This window comes from Clarias gariepinus, chromosome 9 (genome assembly GCF_024256425.1).
Source record: "Clarias gariepinus isolate MV-2021 ecotype Netherlands chromosome 9, CGAR_prim_01v2, whole genome shotgun sequence".
Taxonomy (NCBI): domain Eukaryota; kingdom Metazoa; phylum Chordata; class Actinopteri; order Siluriformes; family Clariidae; genus Clarias; species Clarias gariepinus.
In genome coordinates this window covers 2,915,001-2,938,453 of record NC_071108.1, presented here as the reverse complement: position 1 = coordinate 2,938,453, position 23,453 = coordinate 2,915,001, and the positions used below count along the sequence as shown (strand labels likewise).

At 38.3% G+C, this 23,453-nt stretch overlaps 1 protein-coding gene across 2 annotated transcripts in view; it reads left to right on the top strand.

Moving 5' to 3' along the window:
* The first annotated feature begins 5,432 nt into the window (after positions 1-5,432).
* Positions 5,433-23,453, top strand: part of rgl1 (ral guanine nucleotide dissociation stimulator-like 1) — a 37,111-nt gene continuing 19,090 nt past the window's right edge. Inside the window, exon 1 of one of the 2 annotated variants that reach the window (XM_053503969.1) lies at positions 5,433-5,867. In XM_053503969.1, coding sequence (XP_053359944.1) covers positions 5,733-5,867 — 135 coding nt within the window. In that variant the 5' untranslated portion in view covers positions 5,433-5,732. Of the gene's footprint in view, positions 5,868-19,918; positions 20,074-23,453 lie in introns of those variants that run through there. The other variant, XM_053503970.1, reaches the window with a different exon arrangement.

The window sequence follows — 23,453 nt, the reverse complement described above, 5'->3', positions numbered from 1 at the left end:
AGCCAATTTTATACACATTAATTTAGTACAACTTTTATCTTAAATCAAAATATCCCTATGTGTTTCTCAGATTCTTAGTCTGGCTGATCAGAGGGTCAGGGGTTCAGATTCTACGACAGTCAAGTCGCAACAGTTGGGCCCTTGAGCAAGGCCCTTATCCCCAAGTGCTTCAATCTAGACCAATCCACTAAGGTTTAGTGCTGCTCCCAAGCCTGGAGAAATTGGGTGGGTTGTAACAGGATGGGTATCTGTTGTAAAAGCTGTGCTGGACCTTGTGGATCAAAGGATCCAATGTGGTGACCGGACCGGACCTGCCCCCAAGAAAAAACAAAAACGGGCGTCCTGAGATGGATTGGCACTCTGTTGGGTCAAGTGCCAAGCGACAAGTGAATGAACAAATATTGCTAGTTCTCAGTAACTAGTTCTCAATAATTGTCGCTTAGTTGTCTATAACAAAACCTTTTCACTACATATCCTAAAGTACTACATACGAAGTTTTGAAGTTACAAATTTTTGGCAAAATGTGACATAAACAACTGACATATCAAAACATGACACATTCATAAAGAGGCGATCGTATTACTCCTTTCTGTCACATGATCAGTGAAGTGAACGTACAAGATTGGCAAAATAACAGTTGCCATAAATGAAATAAATGCATTTTATGGGTTTTTACAGAATGTTAAATTAATTGCAGTTTCCCCAGCAGTCATGGACTTACAAATTAAGGTGCTGTCATCAACTACCGAAATGGTATTGTATGATGTATTGTATATGAACGTTGTTGTATTGTTTTTTTTTTAAGTTTCTTATGATCTACAACAATCTTTTAAAAATGTCACCAACTAAAGATTTATTGGTCTGTTAATTGATTCATGAAATGAGAAATAAACAAATATCTGTCATTTAAGATGATTCACTGAAACAAACACTGATAAGTGAATCTCACTGTTAAAAGGACACAACATGCTCATAAACAAACAGTTTTTCTTTAATACAGTTTGCTGCATTTGACTTACTAAAAAAAATTTTTTTTTATAAAAACTCAAGTGATGTATTATTGATACTAATTTGCCTATTTAAATTTCTGCAGTATGAGGTTACCAATTGTGACACACCTTTAGCAGGTGGAAAATTTACACTTATATAAACAAGTCAATAAGAACTTTTCCATTTCTTTTAACATTTAACATTGTTGTGACCCAATAAAAACATGCAGAAAATATTTTACAGTGAGATAGAATATGCAGAATGCAAAATATCTGCCAAAATAGATTTATTTCATTTTGCATTAAAATCTTTTTTGTAGGAATTCATTCATTCACTCATTGTCTATACCACTTTATCCTGCATACAGTGGGGGCCTTGAGCCTATCCCAGGAGATGCCAATCCATCTCAGGGCACACACACACACTACGGGCAATTTGGGAGCATGTATTTAAAAAGGAAGGAAACCAGAGTACCCTGAGCAAACCAATCGAGCACAGGGAGAACATGCAAACTCCTGCACACAGACTGCAAATTCAGAATCGAACCCTCGACCATGGAGGTGCACGGTGACCATGCTGACCACTACACCACTGCAGCGCCTTACTGGACCTCACCTTGAGAAATTGAGCAAAACAAAGCCAAAACAATGCGGGAAAAGCATTTATGCTCACGTAACAGTTCATCCTTTTAAATTAGCCTCAAAGCTGGATGTTAAATGTTGAATATCACATTTTAGGGCCTGGATTGTAGCCTGGAATTCACATGCTTTTGTGCACTGATTGGCCAGCCGGTTGACCTTTAGACAGATTAAGCATGAAAAGGAGGAATTTATAAGCAGCTCACATAACCGGTGTTGTTCTGCAGAGATGCTGATGTCAGCACGCTGGTTCAGAGAGTCAGAAGCAGCGACATGAATTCACTTAAACTCAGCCGCTGATGTGAAGTCACAGCTTTTGAGTCAAATTTTTTGGAGTCTTAGAGAAAAGACCATTTTACCTAAATAACATAGAGACGCGTGTTTCAAAGGCTATATTATGTTTTGTCGTTATAACGAGATAAAACACATCATGAATTCATCGAATCAAGCGACACACATCCAAGAAGAGGGAACCATAGAGGTTTTTGGTAGAAACTTGCATTAAAAATAAATTAATAAAAAAAGTATTAAAAATAATTAAAAATAAATTAATAAAAAAAGTATTACTGTAAATTAAATTATGAGATTTTTTTAACACATCCATTTAAATAGATGAAAGAAAATGCAATAAGTAGTAAAATTTATCCCCAAAAAAATATATTATTGATATAATTATTGATATATATTATTGATATAAAATATCAGGCTAGTTAGCAGACATTACTTCGATCAACCTGGATAGGTTAGCATTACTTAGCGCCGTGTAGCATTACCTCCAGTCTGAACTTGAACTGAATACTTTGCTAATATTTATTGTTTTTAATGACAAACAAACAAACAAACAAAAAAATCTGAAAATATACTGTATCTAGACAGGTTCTGCTCTATTTTAGAGTAATTATACTGTGTTTTCAATATGTTATTACAATACAGTCAAAACTGTAAAGGTTAAGTTCTCTGATGTTCAAAAAGAAAACTATAGTAAATTTTTGGCTTTTTTTGTAAAATAAAAAAAAAAATACAAACTTGTGAAAGGTCCTGTAGGAGGACTGCTGATATTCTGTCAGTCACAGATATGCTAGCCAATCATAGGAGTTTCTGAGCTTGTGTATGTTGAAGAGGGCAGATAGCGCTTTCCTCTGAATGCATTACACTAGTTACATTGTGACACTTTGTAAGCAACAGTTTAAAAGAACAATTGGTCGTTAGGCGTCATGTGTCTCACAGGAAGCAAGTGGTAGCCTTCACCCAGTCTATTGTTAGAACTACTTTCTTGGGAAAAAAAAAAACACAGAAGACGGAGGTGATCTCATTTCAGTTAAAGGAGCCACACCTCCAAATCACACTCCATGTTTGTTTTACTTTTAAATGGCCACTTTTCACAAGCCAATCAAATACCTCATGGATAAAGCCAAAGCCCCGCCCACTCAAACATAACATTTCACTTACAAATGTGTCACGGACAAGAAGCAAGATGTGGCTGAATTGCTGTATTCATGGATTCATGTAGCAATTGACTTGCCAAATTCAATTAAATCTAAACCTTAGAACAAGCAGGTATAGTAATTGACCTGTACATTAATTACTGCTTTTAGATCTTTACTGATCGCTGCTTTAAGTGTTTTGTTGAACTTTGCTTTAAGATGTTTACTGTTATGTGCTTTTGAAATGTTCACTTACCTCTGCTTTAAAAGCCTGGCTGGTTGCTGGTTCATGAGTTTTACTTATTGCTGCTTTAAAATATTTACTGATTGCTGCTCTAAGTTATTGATGCTTTAAGGATTGTTGGTAACTGCTGCTTTCAGATCTTTATTGATTGATGCTTTAAGAGTTTTGTGTATCCCTGCTTTAAGAGGTTTGATGGTTGCTGATTTACAGTAGGAGATACAGTACGGCAATTACTAAAATACGATGTTTATTGATCACTGCTTTAAGGATTTTGCTGATTGCTACTTTAAAAGAACATTCTATTTTCAGATTAAATCTTTCGAGGTAAAATAAGTAAAGTGCCTGTTTAGTTTTGATTAAATAATAATGTTCAGTTTCCTACAATTTGTGTCTTTTTATTCTTTACTAACATACGACAGAACCCAGCTGTTTACTGTAGAATGACTGTTTTGATTTTGCTTGGGTTCTTGTACACTAAAATCCCTTACAAATGTTTCTTTATTAATTAATGTGTGTGTGTGTGTGTGTGTGTATGTTTGGTTAGCTCACACTTATTTTCCACCGGATACATTTTGAAATCGCTTTACTTACTGCTGATTGACCTGTTCTTTCCGGAGTTTACACTTTGTGTTGTTACACTTTGTGGAACAGTATGTATCAGATTAAATATTAATATCTGAGTGTGTAGCAATCCGTGTGTGTGTGTGTGTGTGTGTGTGTGTGTTTGGTAGCTGTCACACACACTTTTACTTGGCCTTGGTATATTATTGTTTGACACAACACTGTGATTCCTGTTAGCGGCTGAGTAATATGGCTGACTGTGCATGGTGGGTGTTGTTATGTTTAATATAACTCCCTGCTCCCTAGTCTTTGTGCACTATGTAGTACATTGTATAGTGCACGAGTACGTTATACAGCATACAGCAATTTTGCTCTCTGTTGATTGCTGCTTTAAGACATTTAGTGATTACTGCTTTATTATTTAGTCATATAGGGGTTTTGCTGATTGCTAAGATATTAAGTGACCGTTGCTTTACAATATTTAGTGATCACTGCTTTAAGTTATTAATGATCGCTGCTTGATCATTGATATAGTGTAAGTGTTTTGCTTATTGCTTTTTTAAGATATTAAGTAAAAATATTTAACTATTGCCGCTTTAAAATATTTTGTGATTGTGGTTTAAGTTATTTAGTGATCTCTGATTTAATTTATTTAGAGATCGCTGCTTTAAGATATTAAGTGATCGCTGATTTAAGAATTTTGCTAATTGCTGCTATAAAATATTTAATGATTGCTCCTTTAAGATATGTAGCGATTACTGCTTTATAATATTTTGCTGATTGCTTCTTTAAGTTATTTGGTTACTGTTACCATAGGAGTTTTGCTGATTGCTGCTTTAAGATATTTAGTAATTGCTGCTTTAAGATATTTAGTAATTGCTGCTTTAAGATATTTAAAGATTGCTGCTTTAAGATATTTAGTGATTGCTGTTTTTAAATATGTAGTGATCACTGCTTCAAAATTTTTGCTGATTGCTGCTTTAAAATATTACATAATCGCTACTTTAAGTCTTTCGCTGATTGCTGCTTGAAGATATTTAGTGATCGCTACTTTAAGAGGTATGTAAGATATTAAGTGATCACTACTTTAAGAGGTATGTAAGATATTAAGTGATCACTACTTTAAGAGTTATGCTGATTGCTGCTTTAAGATATCTAGTGATTGCTGCTTTAAAATATTAAGTGATTGCTGCTTTAAGTCATTTTGCTGTCTGCTGCTTTGAGCGTTTTGCTGATTGCTTCTTTAAGATGCATATTTTGATCATTATTTCACCCAGGTTCCTCTTGGATAAGAAGCGGCTTTGGAGCTGCTTGTTAGTTTAAAGCCCTAATCCTCTCATTTTTTCTCGGATGAATAGTCTCAGCCTTCCCCTTTGTCCTGTTTCTCATTTTCACTTCTGCACACACTGTCTCTCTCTCTCTCTCTCTCTGACTCTCTCTGTCTCTCTTTTCGTTTATCCTGTCCTCTCCGTAATTAGTGAGAAGGCAGACTTTTTTAAGTCCCTCCCTGCTTCTAAGCAGAGGCGGAGTCTGAGACACAATAGGGTTTAATCACTCATGTGGTCAGAGTTGAGGGAGAGCCAAGCTTCTCTTACATGAGTGAGAGTGAGATAGAGAGAAAGGGTGTGTGTGTGTGTGTGTGTGTGTGTGTGTGTGTGGGGAGTGGAGTGGAGTTCACAGTGAGGCAGAGCTACACAAGACAGCCGGGAAAACATTGGCACAGGGTCAAACTGCAGCTGGAAAAAATCTACGGCAACCTGGGCATCTGCTTCATCATCCTCATCATCTAGACAGGATCATGGCTGCACGCTGTGTTGTTCTTCTTAGCACACACTGAGTGGTGGAGTGGAAATCAGAAGGGGCAGGAGGGGCATCATGATCTCTCAGTACCCCCTGGCGTCTCTGCTCCCGTGGCCCCCGCTGCCCCTCTGCCTGGAGCTGGACGCTGACGGAGGAGTGGCACTGCAGAGATACCAGCCACGATCGCCAGACAGCAGCCCTCGACACTGGGTCAGTTCTCCATATCGATCGGTCTATATCTGGGTAGCCGTTTGTGTGTGTGTGTGTTGGGTATCTGTGTGTGTCGTTATCATCTACCTTGTCATCTAGACATTTATTATGTCTGAGAGTCTAAGAAAATTATCAAGTGTGTAAACATGTTTCCATAAAAAATGAACATCTGGGTGCACATCTGGTGTGTATGTGTGTGTGTGTGTGTGTGTGTGTGTGGGGGGGGGATTTCAATTAACCTGTTTATTAAAAAAATGGTGTCTACTCATGTCATGATGATGATGAGCGTGTGTGTGTGTGTGTGTGTGTGTGTGTGTGTTAACTATTAACTGGTGTTAACTCCTAGACCCTATTTAGCACATTTTTCATCAAGGTAAATCAGTTTAAAGTGACCAAAAGTAATTAATTTTCAGCAAAAATTAAACAAACCCCTAATGTAAATAAACAGATAGATAGATAGATAGATAGATAGATAGATAGATAGATAGATAGATGTAGATGTGTAGATAGATATATAAATCTAATGTAGTCGAAAGTTTAATGTTATTCATGTTTTGTCATCTACATGAAAAACTTGGCTCCCACAACACACACACACACACACACATATACAGTGATTTTCTGTTGCATTTAAAAATGCCATTGGAATGGTTTTGTGTTGTTTGCGTTATCAGAACTCTCTGCAGCCTGGAGTGTGTTAATTTTTGACCTTCTTGTTGACATCACATTTTGGTTATGTATGTACACCGGATTAATTCCCCTTTCTTGTTATAATCCTGAATCACACTCTTCTCTTCTGGGAAGGCTTTACACTAGACGTTGGCGTGAACAGTAGTCCTGTGGATTTGTGTTCATTTAGAGGAGTGTTACTGAGCTCAGGCGCTAATGTCGGGATGTTGTGGACGCTTCCAGTTCCAGGTCCAGGTCCATCTCAAAGGTGATGGTTCAGTGGGGTTGACGAGTTGAGTCCGGAAACTCTCTGTTTGTGCAAGAACATTAGCGTTCTTCCGCTCCAGTATGTCCTTAACACACCGAGCTGGCTTTGTGGATCTCACAGGGGGGCGGTGGGGCGCGTCGTCATGCTGGATAAGGGTTTGAGCTTCTTAGCTAAGGTTTAGGGAAACTCTAACGATGTGTTTGAAGGAGAAGCATGTATTAGTGTAATAGTGCAGGATGATCGTTTTGTTGATTCATACACATTTCCATAATTTGCTTTAGATTCTGAAAAGCTGCTTTGCGTGATTCAGTTGAATAGTCAGGGGTGCACATACTTTTAGGCATACAGTGTAAATAGTGAATAACAGTGTAACCTTGGTCTGTTGCGATGAGGACTCACACTGGGGACTCGAACAAAACAACAACAACAACAACAATAGCCAGAATGCTACACTCCAACGGGCTGTTGCTATAGCAACGATAACAAATCATTATGTTTAACGAGCGCATTACTGTACATAAAAACCTAGCGTTCTTTCTGATCCGTTTTGTTACAAGTTGTGTGCAGCTTCTGAACAATCAGATTCATGGACGGTTTCTCTAAGGAGATATTCGTTCACTGTTTATGGAAGGAGTCTCCAGCGTCAGTACTTTGCTTTAAGTCTCTCTAACTTGTTGCGACGCTGCTTCATGGCACCCGGTCCGTGGTTGTTGATTTTTTTTTCTCTAACGGCACATCACTAAGTGTTCTGAGAGTTCCTTGGAATAGAAACACAATGAAGTGTGTGGGTTAAAGCGTGTTTTCTTTTGTGCTCAGGCTGATGCTGACTCACTTCAGACGAATCAGCAGCGTGATTTCTGGTTTATAGATAAAGCAGAAAAGAGCGGCTATTGCACCAGAGTGTGATCTTTGTGTCAAATGGATATGATGATGCAGCAAGAGAAAGTGCACGACTGTGCGTGTGTGTGCGTGTGTGTGTGTGTGTATGGGGAAGTTAATAAGGCTTGGACAGATAGTGAGAAGTGTTTGAGTTTACAACAATGCAATAATTGATTCCATGTGGTTTGATTCTGTTTGTTTGTTTGTTTTTTTATTGCTGCAATTTTATTTTTTTTAGTATTCTAAACTGTGACGTATTTTCTCTGATTGAGGTACAGTACAGTATGAGTGTATCTGGAGCTTTCCACAGACAAACCGTGAACAGTTTTTCAGACTTTTTCAGGATTTGTGTAGATATCTGGGACATCCATGATGCAACGCTAGAGTGCTGATGGAGGGTAGAGTGGAGAGAAAGAGTGAGAGAGAAACTATTCCTGCTTCTTTCCTATCTGTGACCCGAGGCTGTGCTCTTCCTCACACTGTGCTCTCCTTCCAGCTATTGTTCTTCCAGCTAAAAGAGAGGGTACACACACACACACACATACACACACACACAGAAAACAGAACACAAGGCACTGAAGTGCACTAATCTCTACTTTCCAAAGATGTCAGAAAACTTAAGCTACTAAGTTGCAGCCTTGCGAGCTTGCGAGCCTTATGAATTAAAAAACACTGACACTGGAGACTCCTTACATACATGTATGGAAAACATCACCATATCCGTTATTCACATACACACATTTCTCAAGTCAAGTAGTCAAGTAGGGTTTATTGTCATTTCAACCATATACAGTTCAGTACACGATAAAATGAAACAACGTTGCCCTAGGACCCAGGGGCTGCATACAACATAAATGAACAAAAAACTATCCAGCTAACTAACTTAGAAACCTAATTTGCTGACCAGCTGAGACTAAACAGATTAACATTATAAATAAACAGAAACTATACAAAATAAACACGTCTGCTAAAAATGCATCATCTGCTGTGAAGGTCCCCATGAATGAACTGCTATAGTGTAGATTACGGTTAAAACAATCTTCTGACCAATCAGAATCCAGAATCCAGCAGCACTATGGGATAGGATCCCTGCTCAAAACCACTAGACAAAGCAAACATGCAGCTCGGTCAGTTTTTTTCAGGAAACTTTTTCAATTTTTTAACATTGTGATCAGTACCAGGTGATTTTTGAGGACATTAGACGCCATCCTATCATTGCGAGGACATTTGGTTCTCACAAAGTGCTTAAAACGTGCTTAACACACACACTGTATGTTTATCGGCTCTCGGGTTCTTGCTTATCAGCGTGAGTAGGTGGGAGACTCCGGGCTCTAACCTCGTCCACATAAATCTCATTTATCACCACTCTGCCCTTCCTTTCTCTTCTTTTCGCCCAAACCGCAACCATTAAATCATGGCTCGTACTCTTGACACGTTCACCCTCTTCATCACACACTCCTCCGCCACCTCCTGTCCTTCGTCCTCCTCCACTCCCGAGTCACGCAGCCCAGCCTGCTGGCTCATAAAACCACGATTGCGCCTCCGTGCCGCTTAATGGCCCTGTTTTTCTCTCTCTCTTTCCCGTGACACGCACGATGCCGTCGGTTCAAAGTCCAGTCCTTAACGAAGGCATGGATTGCAATAAACCTCGGTTCTGCCTTTCCTGTATCTCAGCTCCAGCACAGCAGGCTGTTCTTCATGCTTCTCTGTATGCTAACAAGCCTTTATAGGAGGTCAGTGACCTCTAATAAAGAGCAACGTAGAGCAATGCAGCCAGCCCTGCAGGTCAGGCGTCAACTCCACGGCCGCGAGCGCGTGCTCCGACTCCGAAGTTAATCTGAATTTAGGAGTTGCAGATGAAGCATTTTTCACATCTGCAGTTCTTCCTGTTTTTCCGTAAAAAGAAAGAAGAAGTTTTTTTTTCTTTGAAAAGTGCTGCTTTTTTGTTCTCTTGCTCTCTGAGTCACTGATGAGTTTTTGATTCACTGTTTTGGTCATTCGTTCATTCATATGCTTTGGAACGAGTGTTGCCAGGATAAATTGCAAAATTCATGTCTAGTAAATATTCTTACTAAAATGTAGCCAACACATAACAATAAGAACAGATATACTGTAGATTACAATAGTTATAGGTATAATAGTTACACACGCAATCATTCTCTATAGCGCTTTTCCTGTACAAGGTCACGGGAGGCCTGTAACCTATCCCAGGGGACTCGGGGTGTGGGGACGACTCCCTGGACATGGTGCCAATTCATGGCAGGTCACATAAGCATACACTCTCACACACTCGCTTATACACTATGGGAAATTTGGAAACACCAGTTAGACTACTCTGCATGTCTTTGGAGTATGGGAGGAAACCGTGCACACAGACCCGAAGGCGGGACTCGAACCCTTGACGCTGGATATGTGACGCGACAGGGCTCAAAACTACGCCACTCAAAACTACGCCAGTCTGCTGCTTCTGTGTTTTTAGATCTTTGTGTCAGATGTTACTCTGGTATACTGAAGTATAGTTACGACCGTTACATAAGTGTCAGAGGCTTTTATTGACCATTACATTAAGTTTCTGCAAAGAGTTAGTATTTGCACCCTTCTTTTTCAAGACCTCTGCAGTTTGCCCTGGCATGCTGGCAATCAACTTCTGGGCCACACCCTGACTGATGGTGCAGCCCATTCTTGCATAATCAATTCTTGGGGTTTATCAGAATTTCTGGGTTTTTGTTTGTCCACTCACCTCTTGAGGATCGACCGCAATTTCTCAGTGGGATTAAAGGTCTGGGGAGTTTCCTGGACATGGACGCAAAATGTCCATGTTTTGTTCCCAGAGCCACTTGGTTATGACTTTTGCCCATGAAAAAGGCATTGTTCATCACCAAACAGTTCTTGGATGGTTGGGAGAAGTTGCTCTTGGAGAATGTTCTTGTACTGTTCTTTATTTGCGGCTGTGTTCTTAGGCAATATTGTGAGTAAACCCACTCCCTTGGCTGAGAAGCGACCTCACACATGGATGGTCTCAGGATGCTTTACTGTTGGCATGACACAGGACTGATGAGAGCAACTACTTGGGCTATACATGTATGCAAACCGCTAACACTGGAGACTCCTTCCATAAATGTTAATTAAACATCTATTTATAGAAAAACATATCAACTTTTACCAACATTTTTTAAACTCATTTACTGTACATCTAGCGTCCACTATGCACAAATAAAACTTCATCAGTAAAACAATAGCTTTTTAGTGCAATTCCAAGAACAGCAGACATTTTTATTTCATTTTCATATTGTGCAAAAAAATAGTGAAATAGTAAAATAAATTTTATTATATAAATTTTTGCATGCAAGATTTATTTCACAGCGCTTGCTCTCGCATGCAAAAAATATTATATTGATTTTTGCTTTATTTTATGTCTAGTTTAATATTTTTGCAAGGCTTTAATTATGTAAGGAGTTAATACAGGATGGATGGAGTATGTATAAATATTCCCAAAGTATGAGGAATGAGGAAGTATTTTGCAGCGCTGCAGCACGGTGCAGTTTCATTTCAGCTTTTTAAAATTATTTAATAATCAAAACAGTTCATGGGCTTTTTTTAATTTCATTTCTTTAATTAAGCTTCCTCAATTTTTTTCCTCATAACAAAGCCTTAAGGAGGACTCTGTGCCAAGCACATCAGCCGAACCTGTCCATGTCTTTAAAGCGGAGGTGTTTATAGACGACCTGCTGCTCAGGTGTGTCCCTGACAAAGGTGGACAAAGTACAGTGAAAGTGCATTGGAGTAAAAGTCTCAAACTCTTCCTCGGTTAAAAGGAACAGATCAGCCTGCGTAAAAGTACAAAAAAAAAAAATACAAGATTTCAAATTCAAATACTCACAAATAAAAAATAAATAAACACTATCATATTTCTGTGTGACTTTCTAGTTCACTAAGAGATATTATAGGGATGTCATATGGAAATATTAACATATAAATACAGATAGTTTTCTAGTGACCTAAACCTTAATTTCCTTTTTGGAACAAATGTCAAGCCACATTAGCATGAAAATAAAACTTGACTAGCTGAATAATTTATGTAATCGATTTGCAAAATATAATAAAACTAGCGAATAAAAAAAAAAAAGTTTAAAAAACATTTCCAGGTAGATAGTTTAACTAGGCACTCTTCAAAACTTAGCTTACTACTGTAGCTAATTCAACTAGCAAAAAGGAAGCGGCTAGCTTATTTAACTAGCTAATACTAGCTTTACCGATTGTAAAAATGAAGAAGCTTTAAAATAGATCATTTACAAATCTAGTTTTACAGGATTATTTAATAGGCTAATTTGCCAACTTTAGCTAGCTAGCAAGTTGTTGAAATTAAAATTGACTTTAGAGAAGATTCTTCTTTATATTTGTTTATGAGTTTAAAATGCAGCCATTTTATTACTACTAAGAGGAAATAAAAGGTCAATTTCATCTTATGGTTTGTAACTTTGAGGAGTTCGAAGGTCAAACTTAAAATATTAGAAATAATTTTTTTTCTTCTTTTAAATGTATAAAAAAAAGCAGTACAGATATTATGTAGACCTGTAAGTTACGTAATCCTGTATATAATTTGATTATCCATGCAAAAACTTTCAGCTTATGTGCCGAGAGGTAAGTGGTTAGTAAACAGTAGACTTTTATTAAAACTTTTGTAAAACTCTCATTATTTCTCTATATAATCCCCTGCTACACTAATGCACTTATCCCAGTGTTTCACTAGTCCTTGGACACCATCGAGGTATCACCATCAGGGGGCGTAGCGATAACTCTTATCCGAGTTCCTGTAACGTGCAAGTGGTGCGGTGGGCTGTATGAGGTCGTGCAGTGTCTTGAAAATTTGCCTTTGATTAAACCAGGCTGTTTTTCCATCTCTTCTTCTCTCTGAATTCTTTATATAATTCTTTATATATTCTCTCTCTCTTTTTCATTCTCTCTCTCTCTCTCTCTCTCTCTTTCTCATTCTCTCTCTCTCTCTCTCTCTCTCTCTCTCTTTCTTTGCCTGATTCCCAAATCTCAGCTAACGTGGCGAGGGTCCAACTCCATTCACTAGATAAGAGATTAAACTGTCTGATCAGCACAGTTTCTGTGTGTGTGTGTGTCCATGTGGCACACAGTATTAAGAGCCACATCCACATGTTTGAGTTGGAAAGGTGACATTGTACTTGTTAGCTTCATTCTTTTATGATCCTTTAATTCAATTTTTTTTATGTACCATAATGAGGGACGCTTAATTTTCATGTACCCTGTGTAGTGTCATTAAACTATCTGTCTATCTATTTATCTATAATAAGTTTTTTCTTAGTGGAAACTTTAAACTGTTCTTTGTAGAACCCTACAACAAAGCATTTCCCTCTAGAACCCTTTAGAACACCAGCCGAAAAACCCAAAATGTAATTTATTTATTTTTTTTGTAGTGTCTATTTTAAATAAACCATTCTCTCTTCGTTTTAACGGCTTCTAGTGCTTAGGTATTGTTCTGTAAATCTACAGATGACACGATGTGGCATCATTTCGTAAGATATACAGTGATGTAGAGATTAATTTATTTATTTGTTCATTTGTTTGAGCTGCCAGTCCAGCTGTTGACAACTTTTCTTTCTTTCGGCTCTGTTTCCACCTTGGCTAGTGAATGTGTATTGTTCTGCCCTCTAGTGGACACACACACATATAAACACACACACACACACTACTCCTACGCGCACAGGCACATTTCTCGTCACTGGTGAAAAACGATGATTGGAGGTTTATGGGAAGTGTGTGCATGTGTGTATACGTGTCTATGTGTACTAGTGTGTGTGTATGAAAGTCAGCTGATGCTTACATGGGCTTTTCTAACCACAAGATTTCACAATGACAGAGTTTCCATTGCGCCTCTTTCTCTCTCTCTTTCTCTCTCTCTTTCTCTCTCTCTATTTTTTTTCTGATCAGACAGACATTTTCAAAATTTCCTTTCCAGACTCCGAAGGGGAAGATGCATCTCCTCCGTCACGAAACCGCAGCACACTTTCGTTTCTACTTTCCGCTTCAGTCCGATCTGCTACGTGGTTATGGAGACGAGAGATTTCTGTACACTCTAAATACGAGGCAGCAAAAACAATCCATGCTGTTCAAGGCAGATGAGGAAGTTAGGGTTTGGGAATAAAATGCAATAAATAAATCTAAATATGCATCTTTGCAAACATACTGAACAGCATTGGCTCATTTAGGAAGCATTTATCCGGTTCTTCCTCATGCAAAAGCGGGACTTTTGACAACTGTGCAGAATAGCAGAACTCAGTTCTGAGAGTAAAAACCCCCTTTATTTCTGTATATAATCCTCTGCTACACTAATGCACCCATCCTTTAACATGTGAAAATACACTACATTGCTGAAAGTATTCGCTCGCCGGCCTTCACTTGAGTAACATCCAACTGTTACACATCCAACCTGCCTGGCTTTCCACAAGGCTTAGGAGTGTGTGTGAGTTTATGGGAATTTTTCACCGTTCTTCCAGAAGCGTACAGTATTTGTGACGTCAGACACTGATGTTGGACGAGAAGGCGTGGCTCGTCTACTCAGTCTCCGCCCTAATGCATCCCAAAGGTGTCCTATCAGGCTGAGGTCAGGACGCAAGTTCTTCCAAACCGAACTCGCCCATCCATGTCTTTATGGACGTTGCTTCGTGCACTGGTGCGCAGTCATGTTGGAACAGGAAGAGGTCGTCCCCAAACTGTCCCCACGAGCATGAAAGTGTCCAAAATGTCTCGGTATGCTGAGGCATTAAGAGTTCCTTTCATTGGAACTGAACTCCTGGAAAACAACCCTACAGCAGTTCCAACATGACTGCGCACCAGTGCACAAAGCAAGGACCAAAGTGAGAGGAAAGTGTTACAGTATAGAAGATGAAGGAATGAATTAATCATCAGGATCTAGAATTTAGCAGCACTCTGCCGGAATGTTATTAATTTAGTTAATTTGTTCATTGATATGTTTTTTTCCACATTCTTTGTAACGGCGTATTTTTTTTATTAGTTTTTTAAATTTATTTAATGATGTTTGAATAACAAAATGGAAAATCATTAACAAAAATGATTCTTTATTTGTTACACAGTATATCCTACTTTTATTTTGTACAATAATTCTTAACTAATTAATTAATTTCCTGTAAAGGTTGTTATAGTAAGATGCACTTACATTTAAAAACTAATGATTAAAAAAATATATATTGTATATATATAAATAAAAAATGTATATTTATTTTGTACAGTTTCCTTGCACAGCAGTGCTTTCAGTCTAGTTTACGCTTTTAGTTTACTACAAAACCTACAGGACACACTGTGATGTTTAGATTCTGCATCCTGTTGTATTATTACTGGGAGCCCAGTTTCCTGGACCGTAGACCCTGACACTGTCCTCGCAATGTCTCCATGTCTATTCATATCTTTCTATAGGGCTGATTTCCGAGGTCGTATCCACAGCACCTGCAGCCTCGAACCCCAAAAATGTAAACTTCCCCTTCTGCTATCTTGTTGATGTTTTTTTTTTCTTTTCTTTTTTTTCTTTTTAGTCAGCATGAATTCGGTCGGACGTTCTGTCCCGGTGTCACGTTAAACTCGTTGCTTTGTGACTTTGTGTTTTTCATGACGTCCCCGCAGTCACGAGCGGCCGTCCCAGTGCAGCTGCTGCTCCGATTGCGACTCGCTGGAGTCAGGAGGCTGGAGGCAGGAAGTGGCAGATTTCCTGGAATGTGTGTGTTTCCTTCTGGTGAAGAGCAATAACAGCAGCAGGCCCTCTCTCAGCCTGGCTACGGGGCGGCGCGTCCCCACTGCTCTGTTTTTGACATTGCGTGTGTGTGTGTGTGTGTGTGTGTGTGTGTGAGATGCTCTTTTTGTGCTGATCTTTACAATGGCTGAATAACATAAGCTGACAGGGTGGTGAAATGTTTTCATATACGAAAAGCGTGTGTGTGTGTGTGTGTGTGTGTGTGTTTTCACAGTCACCTCTGTATATGTTGGAATGTATGAGATTACCAACCGGAGAGCATTAGTCAGGATGAGGTCAGGCTACAGGAATACACACACACACACACACACACACACACACACACACACAGTTAAGCACAATAAGCACTTTTCCAGAAACTTCAGTGAACTCTAGGAATAAGCTGTAAACAGAAGTTATTATTATTATTATTATTATTATTATTATTATAGGTAGCAGAAGTAATTGATGTGGCTTCTTTGTACACACAGAATGTTAGAAGCTTGAACAGATTATTAAAGACCCTAATGTAATTCTGGATTTGTCTGCTTTTGCAATAAAGTGACAGGTTAACTGAGATACCGCAGTGTGACCCGATGTCTCTCTTCAGTCCCCCACTCACAACTTTACCTGCAGTTAGTTCCCATGTACTGATCTCTTATATCCTATCGCATATGCATTGACACGTTATGGACAAAAGTAAAGCTGGGAGGGATTTAGAAGAATCTTAAAGGTGGATTGTGCCTCTAGACTGAGTTGTTTTAAGTAGCTACATGCAGATATCGCTAGTTCCATTTATAATATTCACTTTACAGGCCACGCCCACAAGATATCGCTTGGTTCAACTTTAACCTAGCGATTATGAGGTAGTACTTGTGATGCTTGCTAGGTGGCAGCAGTGAGACAAACAAAACGATACTTTATACTGGACCAGGCATCACTAAATGGAGAACCGCTGCCCGGATCGGCCACGAGTGGCTTTTCTAATTAACGAGTATAATTTATATATCATTTTTTTCCAATTAAAGATAGTTGTTTGTTTTATTTCACACATATACAAGGAAGGAAGCATCCACGGCCGTTAAAGTTCAGACTGTCCACATGTTTAACGCATGTTTAATATTATTAAAATGCGATGGCTGCAATGACTCGTATATACAGAGATCGGGAAAAAACTTTATTGACTGGACCTTCTGAAACTTTCATTCAGCGCCCCTGGTTTATAGTGCACGGGCGAGGGCAGCGACACTTTATTGTAAAGCATGCTTTTTTCTTTTTTCTTTTTTTTTTATATCTCGTGTTAATTGATTTTGCCTGCCTGTAGGCTCACGTAAGATTTAAGCTTGGCTAGTTCAGGAGGTTTTGTTAAACCTACAATGTTAAATCTATTTTCAATAACTCCATTGTACCGTCTGTACATGCTAGACACGCTACTTGTAAGCATGGACCTGTTAGCAGGTTAAACTTCCTACTGTTGTCCTCTTTCCTTTTTTTAATAATGTAAACGCTTTGAGTTGCTTTAGCGATGGGATAACTGGTGCGGGAACTGGTCGCGCTGTAACCGGAGACTACTGTAGGTACTGGATCCAGTTCTGTTCTGAGACCAATTTTATTTCTTAATGTCCACAATCACAATGTTATGCAGAAAATATTGTAATTTCCTTTGTAGTGTATGTAAACAAATATTAGGGCATACCTGTGTGTGTGAACATGTGTGTGTGTGTGTGTGTTTCATAGTCCTTGTGCCTGACATTTCTCCTGGCCTTGTTGTTTTGTACATGGCGATGACATCACTCCCCTCTGAGAGGGAGCAGCTGTCCCTGGAGGGGGTCTAAGCAGTGCCGACCTTTCCCAGCACTCCCCTGTGTGTGTGTGTGTGTGCGTGTGTGTGTTCTCCTTTTGAGGGTCTGGGAACAAGAGCATGGGTTTCCCCAGGGCCTCCCCAACCCTAACATGACCTTTCTGCCCCCAAACTGCCCCTTGTCGATCACTCGCTCACACACACACACACACACACACACACGTACACGAAACACACCCAGACGTCAAGGCCGTATGTGTGCTCTGCAGGGCATGCGACACTTGACTGGTATGACGTAGGTCATGTAAGGTAGAGTCAAGACATATTCAAGTGTGTGTGTGTGTGTGTGTGTGTGTGTGTGTGTGCGCGACATCACGTCTAGCTTGGTATGTTTTCCTGCTGAAACAATCAGATCTCGTCAGTCTTCCTTACATTGTGTTTCTTAAGTCTGATGCTTACATCATTTTACAACACACACACACACACACACACACACTTACAAGTAATTAAGTTTATGAATAAGCTTTTCCACATGCACTTACCAAGTTTGCAGAGTGACAGATGTTTCTGCGTTCGTGAGGGCAGAGTTTAATCCAATTAACCGATTATCACATGCTTGACTATATGACATCACTGCTGAATTTTTCATTTATTTTTTGATTAAGTGTAAATTATTTACATGCAGTAATACAATCATTAACCCAATGTCAGCGAACTTACTACGTGTGCAGTGACACTGATGACAGTGTTAGCATGACGCTTTGGAAGCTGATATGTTTGGGCAGAGTGTACAGCTGAGACGTTAATAGTAGAATATTAACTTCGTTCAAAAAAACAAAAAAAACTCTGTTAACTTTTTTGTTAACTTTGTCTAAATAAGAACAAGAAACTTGGATTTCTTTCTTGAAAGTTAGAAATCTCTCGATAACTCACCAGCGTTTACCAAGTGACATCAAATCAACATGGGCCCCAAGCCCAGAAAAAAAAAACTGGTGGGTGTGCCAGGCTGTGCCATGCTGTGGCGACCCCTCGACGGGAGCAGCCGAAAGACTAACAACGAGTCACTTTGGTTAACTGCTAACAACATTAACTGAGTCCTTATTCGGGATGTGTGGGATGACCACCGACATGTAGTTAAGCAAACTACAGTTTTTTTGACTGAATAAAACACATAAAGAGAGTATAGTGCGGGCATCACTAAATGGCGAACACGCACTGAGTCACAGTTCTATCTGGACTTATTACTGGATTAATATACCAGTAATCTAGCATTTTTGTTCCTGGAGGTGGGCGTGGCTATAAGCATCACTCAACAGAGCCACTCGACATGATTGTTTACTGAGTAGAGACAGAAGAAAAAGAAATGAAAGTGCGATAAAGCATCACTTACTCCAAAGATAAATACACAGATCAATATACGCCTATGCCTCGTCCAGGAAGTTTATAAACAGTTTGTCTCATATGTTATGTTATGTTAAAACCGTGGTAATAATAACAAGCAGCAATGTGAAGCGATAAAACATGAGATATGAGATAAAACACGGGTCATTAGAGATAACATAACCACAGCAGTCCGAGGTGAGGGAGTGTAAAATACCTGAACTGAGAGTCCGGAATGACAGAGCAACCAGAGACCCAACAACCAACTGAGAGTCCCTTCATTCATCACATTCAGCAGCGTGTAAATGAAGACTCACTAAAGACTAATTAAAGTTTCCATTCAAATCCCCCAAAAAATAAACACAACCATCAAAGTTCAAACTGTCCACATGTTTAACATACTTACTGAAAACTGGCAATAAATATTATATATTGGAACGTTATGAATATTTAACATTGCTCATCTTTTATAGACTAACAATGACGGCATATATAGGGATCTGAATCCTAACACAAACATGAAATTCGGACCTCAGGTTAAAAAACAATAAATAAATAAAAAATATTGGACCTCAAACTACAATTGACAATTTTTTTTATTTTTTAATGCTAAACTATTAAGACCAATAATTTACTAATTTTGTGACATACACGTTAAAGTAAATTAAGCTAAATTTCCATATAAAATATAATACTGTATTTTAGAGAGAGAACACAAAGCGACCGTAGAGGAAAACGTAGCTTGGGATAGTGAGTTATTACTGTATTTGCCCTACAGTACTGATACCAAAGAAAAAACGCTTACATAAATGACATACATACAGAGGGGTAACAGTACAGTATTGTACAGTATACAGTTTACCTTTACTTTCTTTCTTTTTTTTGTTCAGGTTAATGTATTGATCTTAGTTCGAAATAAAATAAAAAGTGTTTAGAGCATATTTGGGGGCATATTTAAGGTTTAAACTATAAAGTTAGAAATTTATGGCTATTTTTTTGACCACATGCAAATCCAAGCTTTAGGAACAAAATTACAGGCTGATTCAGGTTTTTTAAACTGAGACAACATTTGTAATGATTATTTTTCTTATTTCTTATCTTTGTATAATGAAGCTTGCCAGATTTTCAAGGAAATTTGATTAGCAAGTTTGATTAACGCCCTCTGGTGGCGGATGGAGGTACTGAAGGGGTGTTTTTTGGTACAATGGGATGAATAGGAAGTGGGCAGAGGGACTGGGACGGGACTGAGTGTGTGTGTGTGAGAGAGAGAGTGTGTATGAGACTGTGAGTGTGTAAGAGTGAGAGTAAGAGAAGGGATTTAACGATCACATTTCTTGGCTTTTTTTCCACCGGATTTCGCGGCGTGGCGACGCACCGATGCTGCAGACGTACGATGTGAGAAAACGACACCATGAAATTCGCCTGGAAAAGTAAAATGGTAAAGTTCGGACTTATTCTTCAGAGTTCTGTGCGGTTTTTCCCTGATGGTTTGGGGCAGAGCGGCGGCGGATGGAGGGACGTTGGGGGGGAAGAAAAGTCGGGAAAGTGAAGGATAATGGAGTTCGAAAAGAGCGCGAGCTGTGCGCGAGCCGACATGAAACATTGTTGCCAAGTGACGCGAATCAAAAAAAAATCTCTTTTATGTTTGTGTTTGTTTTTTCTTCGTTTCTTTTTTTAAACATGGCCGCGAGCGATTAACGAACAAACAAACAAACGTATTGTGCGAGTCGGGGGACCGTTATTTTCACCCTGGGGATGAGGAAGCGATTAGAAAACACGTTAGTTACTCGGTTTTAGCGTTAAAACGCAACTTTATTTCCCTCCTGCTATTAAAACAGAGCTAAAAAAAAACGAAGTAACCATGGCAACCGCATTATTTTATTAAGCTGCCCTAGTCCGTTTAAAAAAAAAAATCAGGATTCTGATCTTTAACAAGAAAAAAGTCTGATTAAAAAAAGAAAACTAATTTTAAATAAATGTTGAGTTTGTGTTTGAGTTGCAGCTGCGATGTTTAGCGTCACATCATCTCATGTGGCTGTTTGCTTTTTGTAAATAATTCTGTCGGTGGTTGTTGTTGTTTTATGTAGGCTACTAGTATTTGTGTTCTGTTAGGCTTGGAACAATACCGTGATATCGACTATCGTGATATTGATACTAAACAATAACCCAGTCCATACCAAACAAATAATCCCACTTTGACATGTTTTATTTTAAGTTAAAAACTATTTAGGTTTACTTTTTGTGTTTGCATGTTTTTTATAAAGAGTCGTAAATGATTTCAAATGTTGTATCAATGTTAGATGTTTAATAGCGTAATTTTTTATGAACTTTTTTTTAAAGGTGTACCCAAGTCACGTGACCACGGATCCTTTATAATTTTTGAGGTAGAAACATGACTAACAAAGAGATGAAATGAAAGCAATGCGATAAAAGATTTAGCATCCAAAGAAGAGACATAAAAAGTGGAGGCAGTAAAGTCGAGTTCGCAGGACAGCAGTTTCAAAGATGGCGAGAAATCACAGGATTTCCACACATTTAAATCTTCTTAAGTGTGTCAACCCTGCAGTAATAATGGCAGGAAAAAATACAAAGTTCTGGTATTTATACATTCATTTGCATAAATCAGCTGCAAAACTTCCAGTTTTTTTATTCCACAAATCATGCAAGTTTCTGTCTGTGTTGTTTAGTTCGTAAGTAAATATGATAAGATAGTGTAAATACATCTTTAAATTTTAATCTGTGTTTAATTTCTTTTTATAATTCTTGATCGTTTCTACTGTTTCTAAGTGGATGAAGTAAATTAAACTTGGTATCAACAAGATCAAGATACATTCGTCTTCATGTTAGTTGTTTTTATATCACCAAGCCGTCTAATTCTGGATTCTGATTGGTCAGAAATTTTTGATTCATTACCCAAAACAGAATATCTGACAAATTTAACACCCTCATTTGAGTCTCTAAACTAAGATCTTGCTTTGGAACTTTGTTTGCGTGGCTGCTTCACATTATTTAACACTAAACAGATCGGGGGAAAAAAAAGTTAGTGACATTTTCTTTAAAGTTATGTTTTGTTACTTTTTGTGGATGGAGTCTCCAGTGTCAGTTCTCAGTAAAATTATTTGATTGCAAAAAGTTGCAGTTGTTTGTTCACAATGGAAATTAATTAATTTCTCTGTAGAATCTTAATGTATTTTTTTCTTCAAAATAAGGAATAAATTAGTGAGTGTTTATCTAATGATAGCTAGAGATAGCTAGAAACTCAACATAAACATCTGTAAAATTATATGCAACAAGGGTTAAATACATATCCAGAGGGTGACTGCAAGGTCATATCGGCTGATTCCTCGACAGTGATGTGACCCAGGTGATCGCTTTTCCTGGAAATGTGTTGATCAAAAACAATCATGGCTGCTCCAAGATATTAAACATAACTTAAAACGTAAAATAAAAAGTATCAATTAAAATTTGCATATGAGAAATAAACCTGCTGTTATAGGAAAGTTGTTCTCTTTAGAGTAGTAACAGTAACTTCAAGTCTTCACACGAACACCACACTTGATTATTTTCTCGTTACAGCATGACACGGTGCGCTTTAGTCCTTAAACTTAAAACTTGTACAATGTAAATAGCTGGAGTTTCGAGTTAGCACATGACCTGCCATAAATGATCTTTTATTACTTTAGGAACGCTCCAAGCATCTGACGGCAGGTTCCAGAAAAATACTTCTGTATGTTTAAGAGTCCTGAAAAAAATACACGTTCCTGGTACTTGGTTCTTGTTTTTTTTTTTTCCCAAGCATCATGTACGGCGTCGGTTCTTAATTCCAGGATGCAGTGTAAACCTCTCGGTTTATTCAAACATCTAATTACTGTTTTGCGCGCGGCGTGTTTTGTTCGAAAGCCGAGTTAATAACAGGCTGCGTGAAAACGACACGACAGACAGATCACCGGCACTTTTACTGATGAATCCTTCGTACTTCACGTCAAATCCCGCAAACAGGCGACTTGTCATGTCAACAAACGTATTGACGGTTACATTTTATGAGAAACATATAATTTGCTCGTTTTCTGTATAATTTTGTCTTTCTTTAAATCTGAAAGAAATCAACATACTGTACATCATTTGAGGAGTGAGAACAAGAATTACTGGTTTATGTAACTAGAAATGGATAAAACTGTCACATATAAAAATATAAAATGTATACTGAGCTCATTGATATTTATAATAAATTGAAAATGATTCTTGTTTACGGATTCGGTAGGGATGGGGATCACCCGGGGTCACCTGATTCGATTCGTATCACAGTTTATAAAGATCCTAATTCGCTGTTTACATTCATAAGCAAATAATTCACTCCTTCCACACAGGACGCTGAATCCATATTTATGTCTTTATAAACCTGGGGTGAAATTGGTGTCTACAATCTGGCAACCCCTGTGATTAGAGCTTGGAGCTTCAAACACAATGAATCAGTGACTGTGTATCAGTTTTCTCCTTAAATCAGGTTTAAAATTAAAAACTAAATCAAAATGTGACTTTGTGGATTATTCAAAAAAATATTTTAAGCAACAGTATTTTTAAAAATTAACAGTTTTTTTTTTGTAATTATGGTAACGAGGGGGCGTGGCTTATTTTTGATTTTAGGTTTAGCAGCGTAGTAGTTTGTGACAAAATGGTAGGGATGATGATGATGATGATGATGATGATGATGATTAACGTATTGGACTTTCATTCACTATCTACACGACCCAGAGCTTGAGTTGCTTTGTTTGGGAACAACTGCTTATTGGCAGAGCTGTGTGTGTGTGTTACATGTAT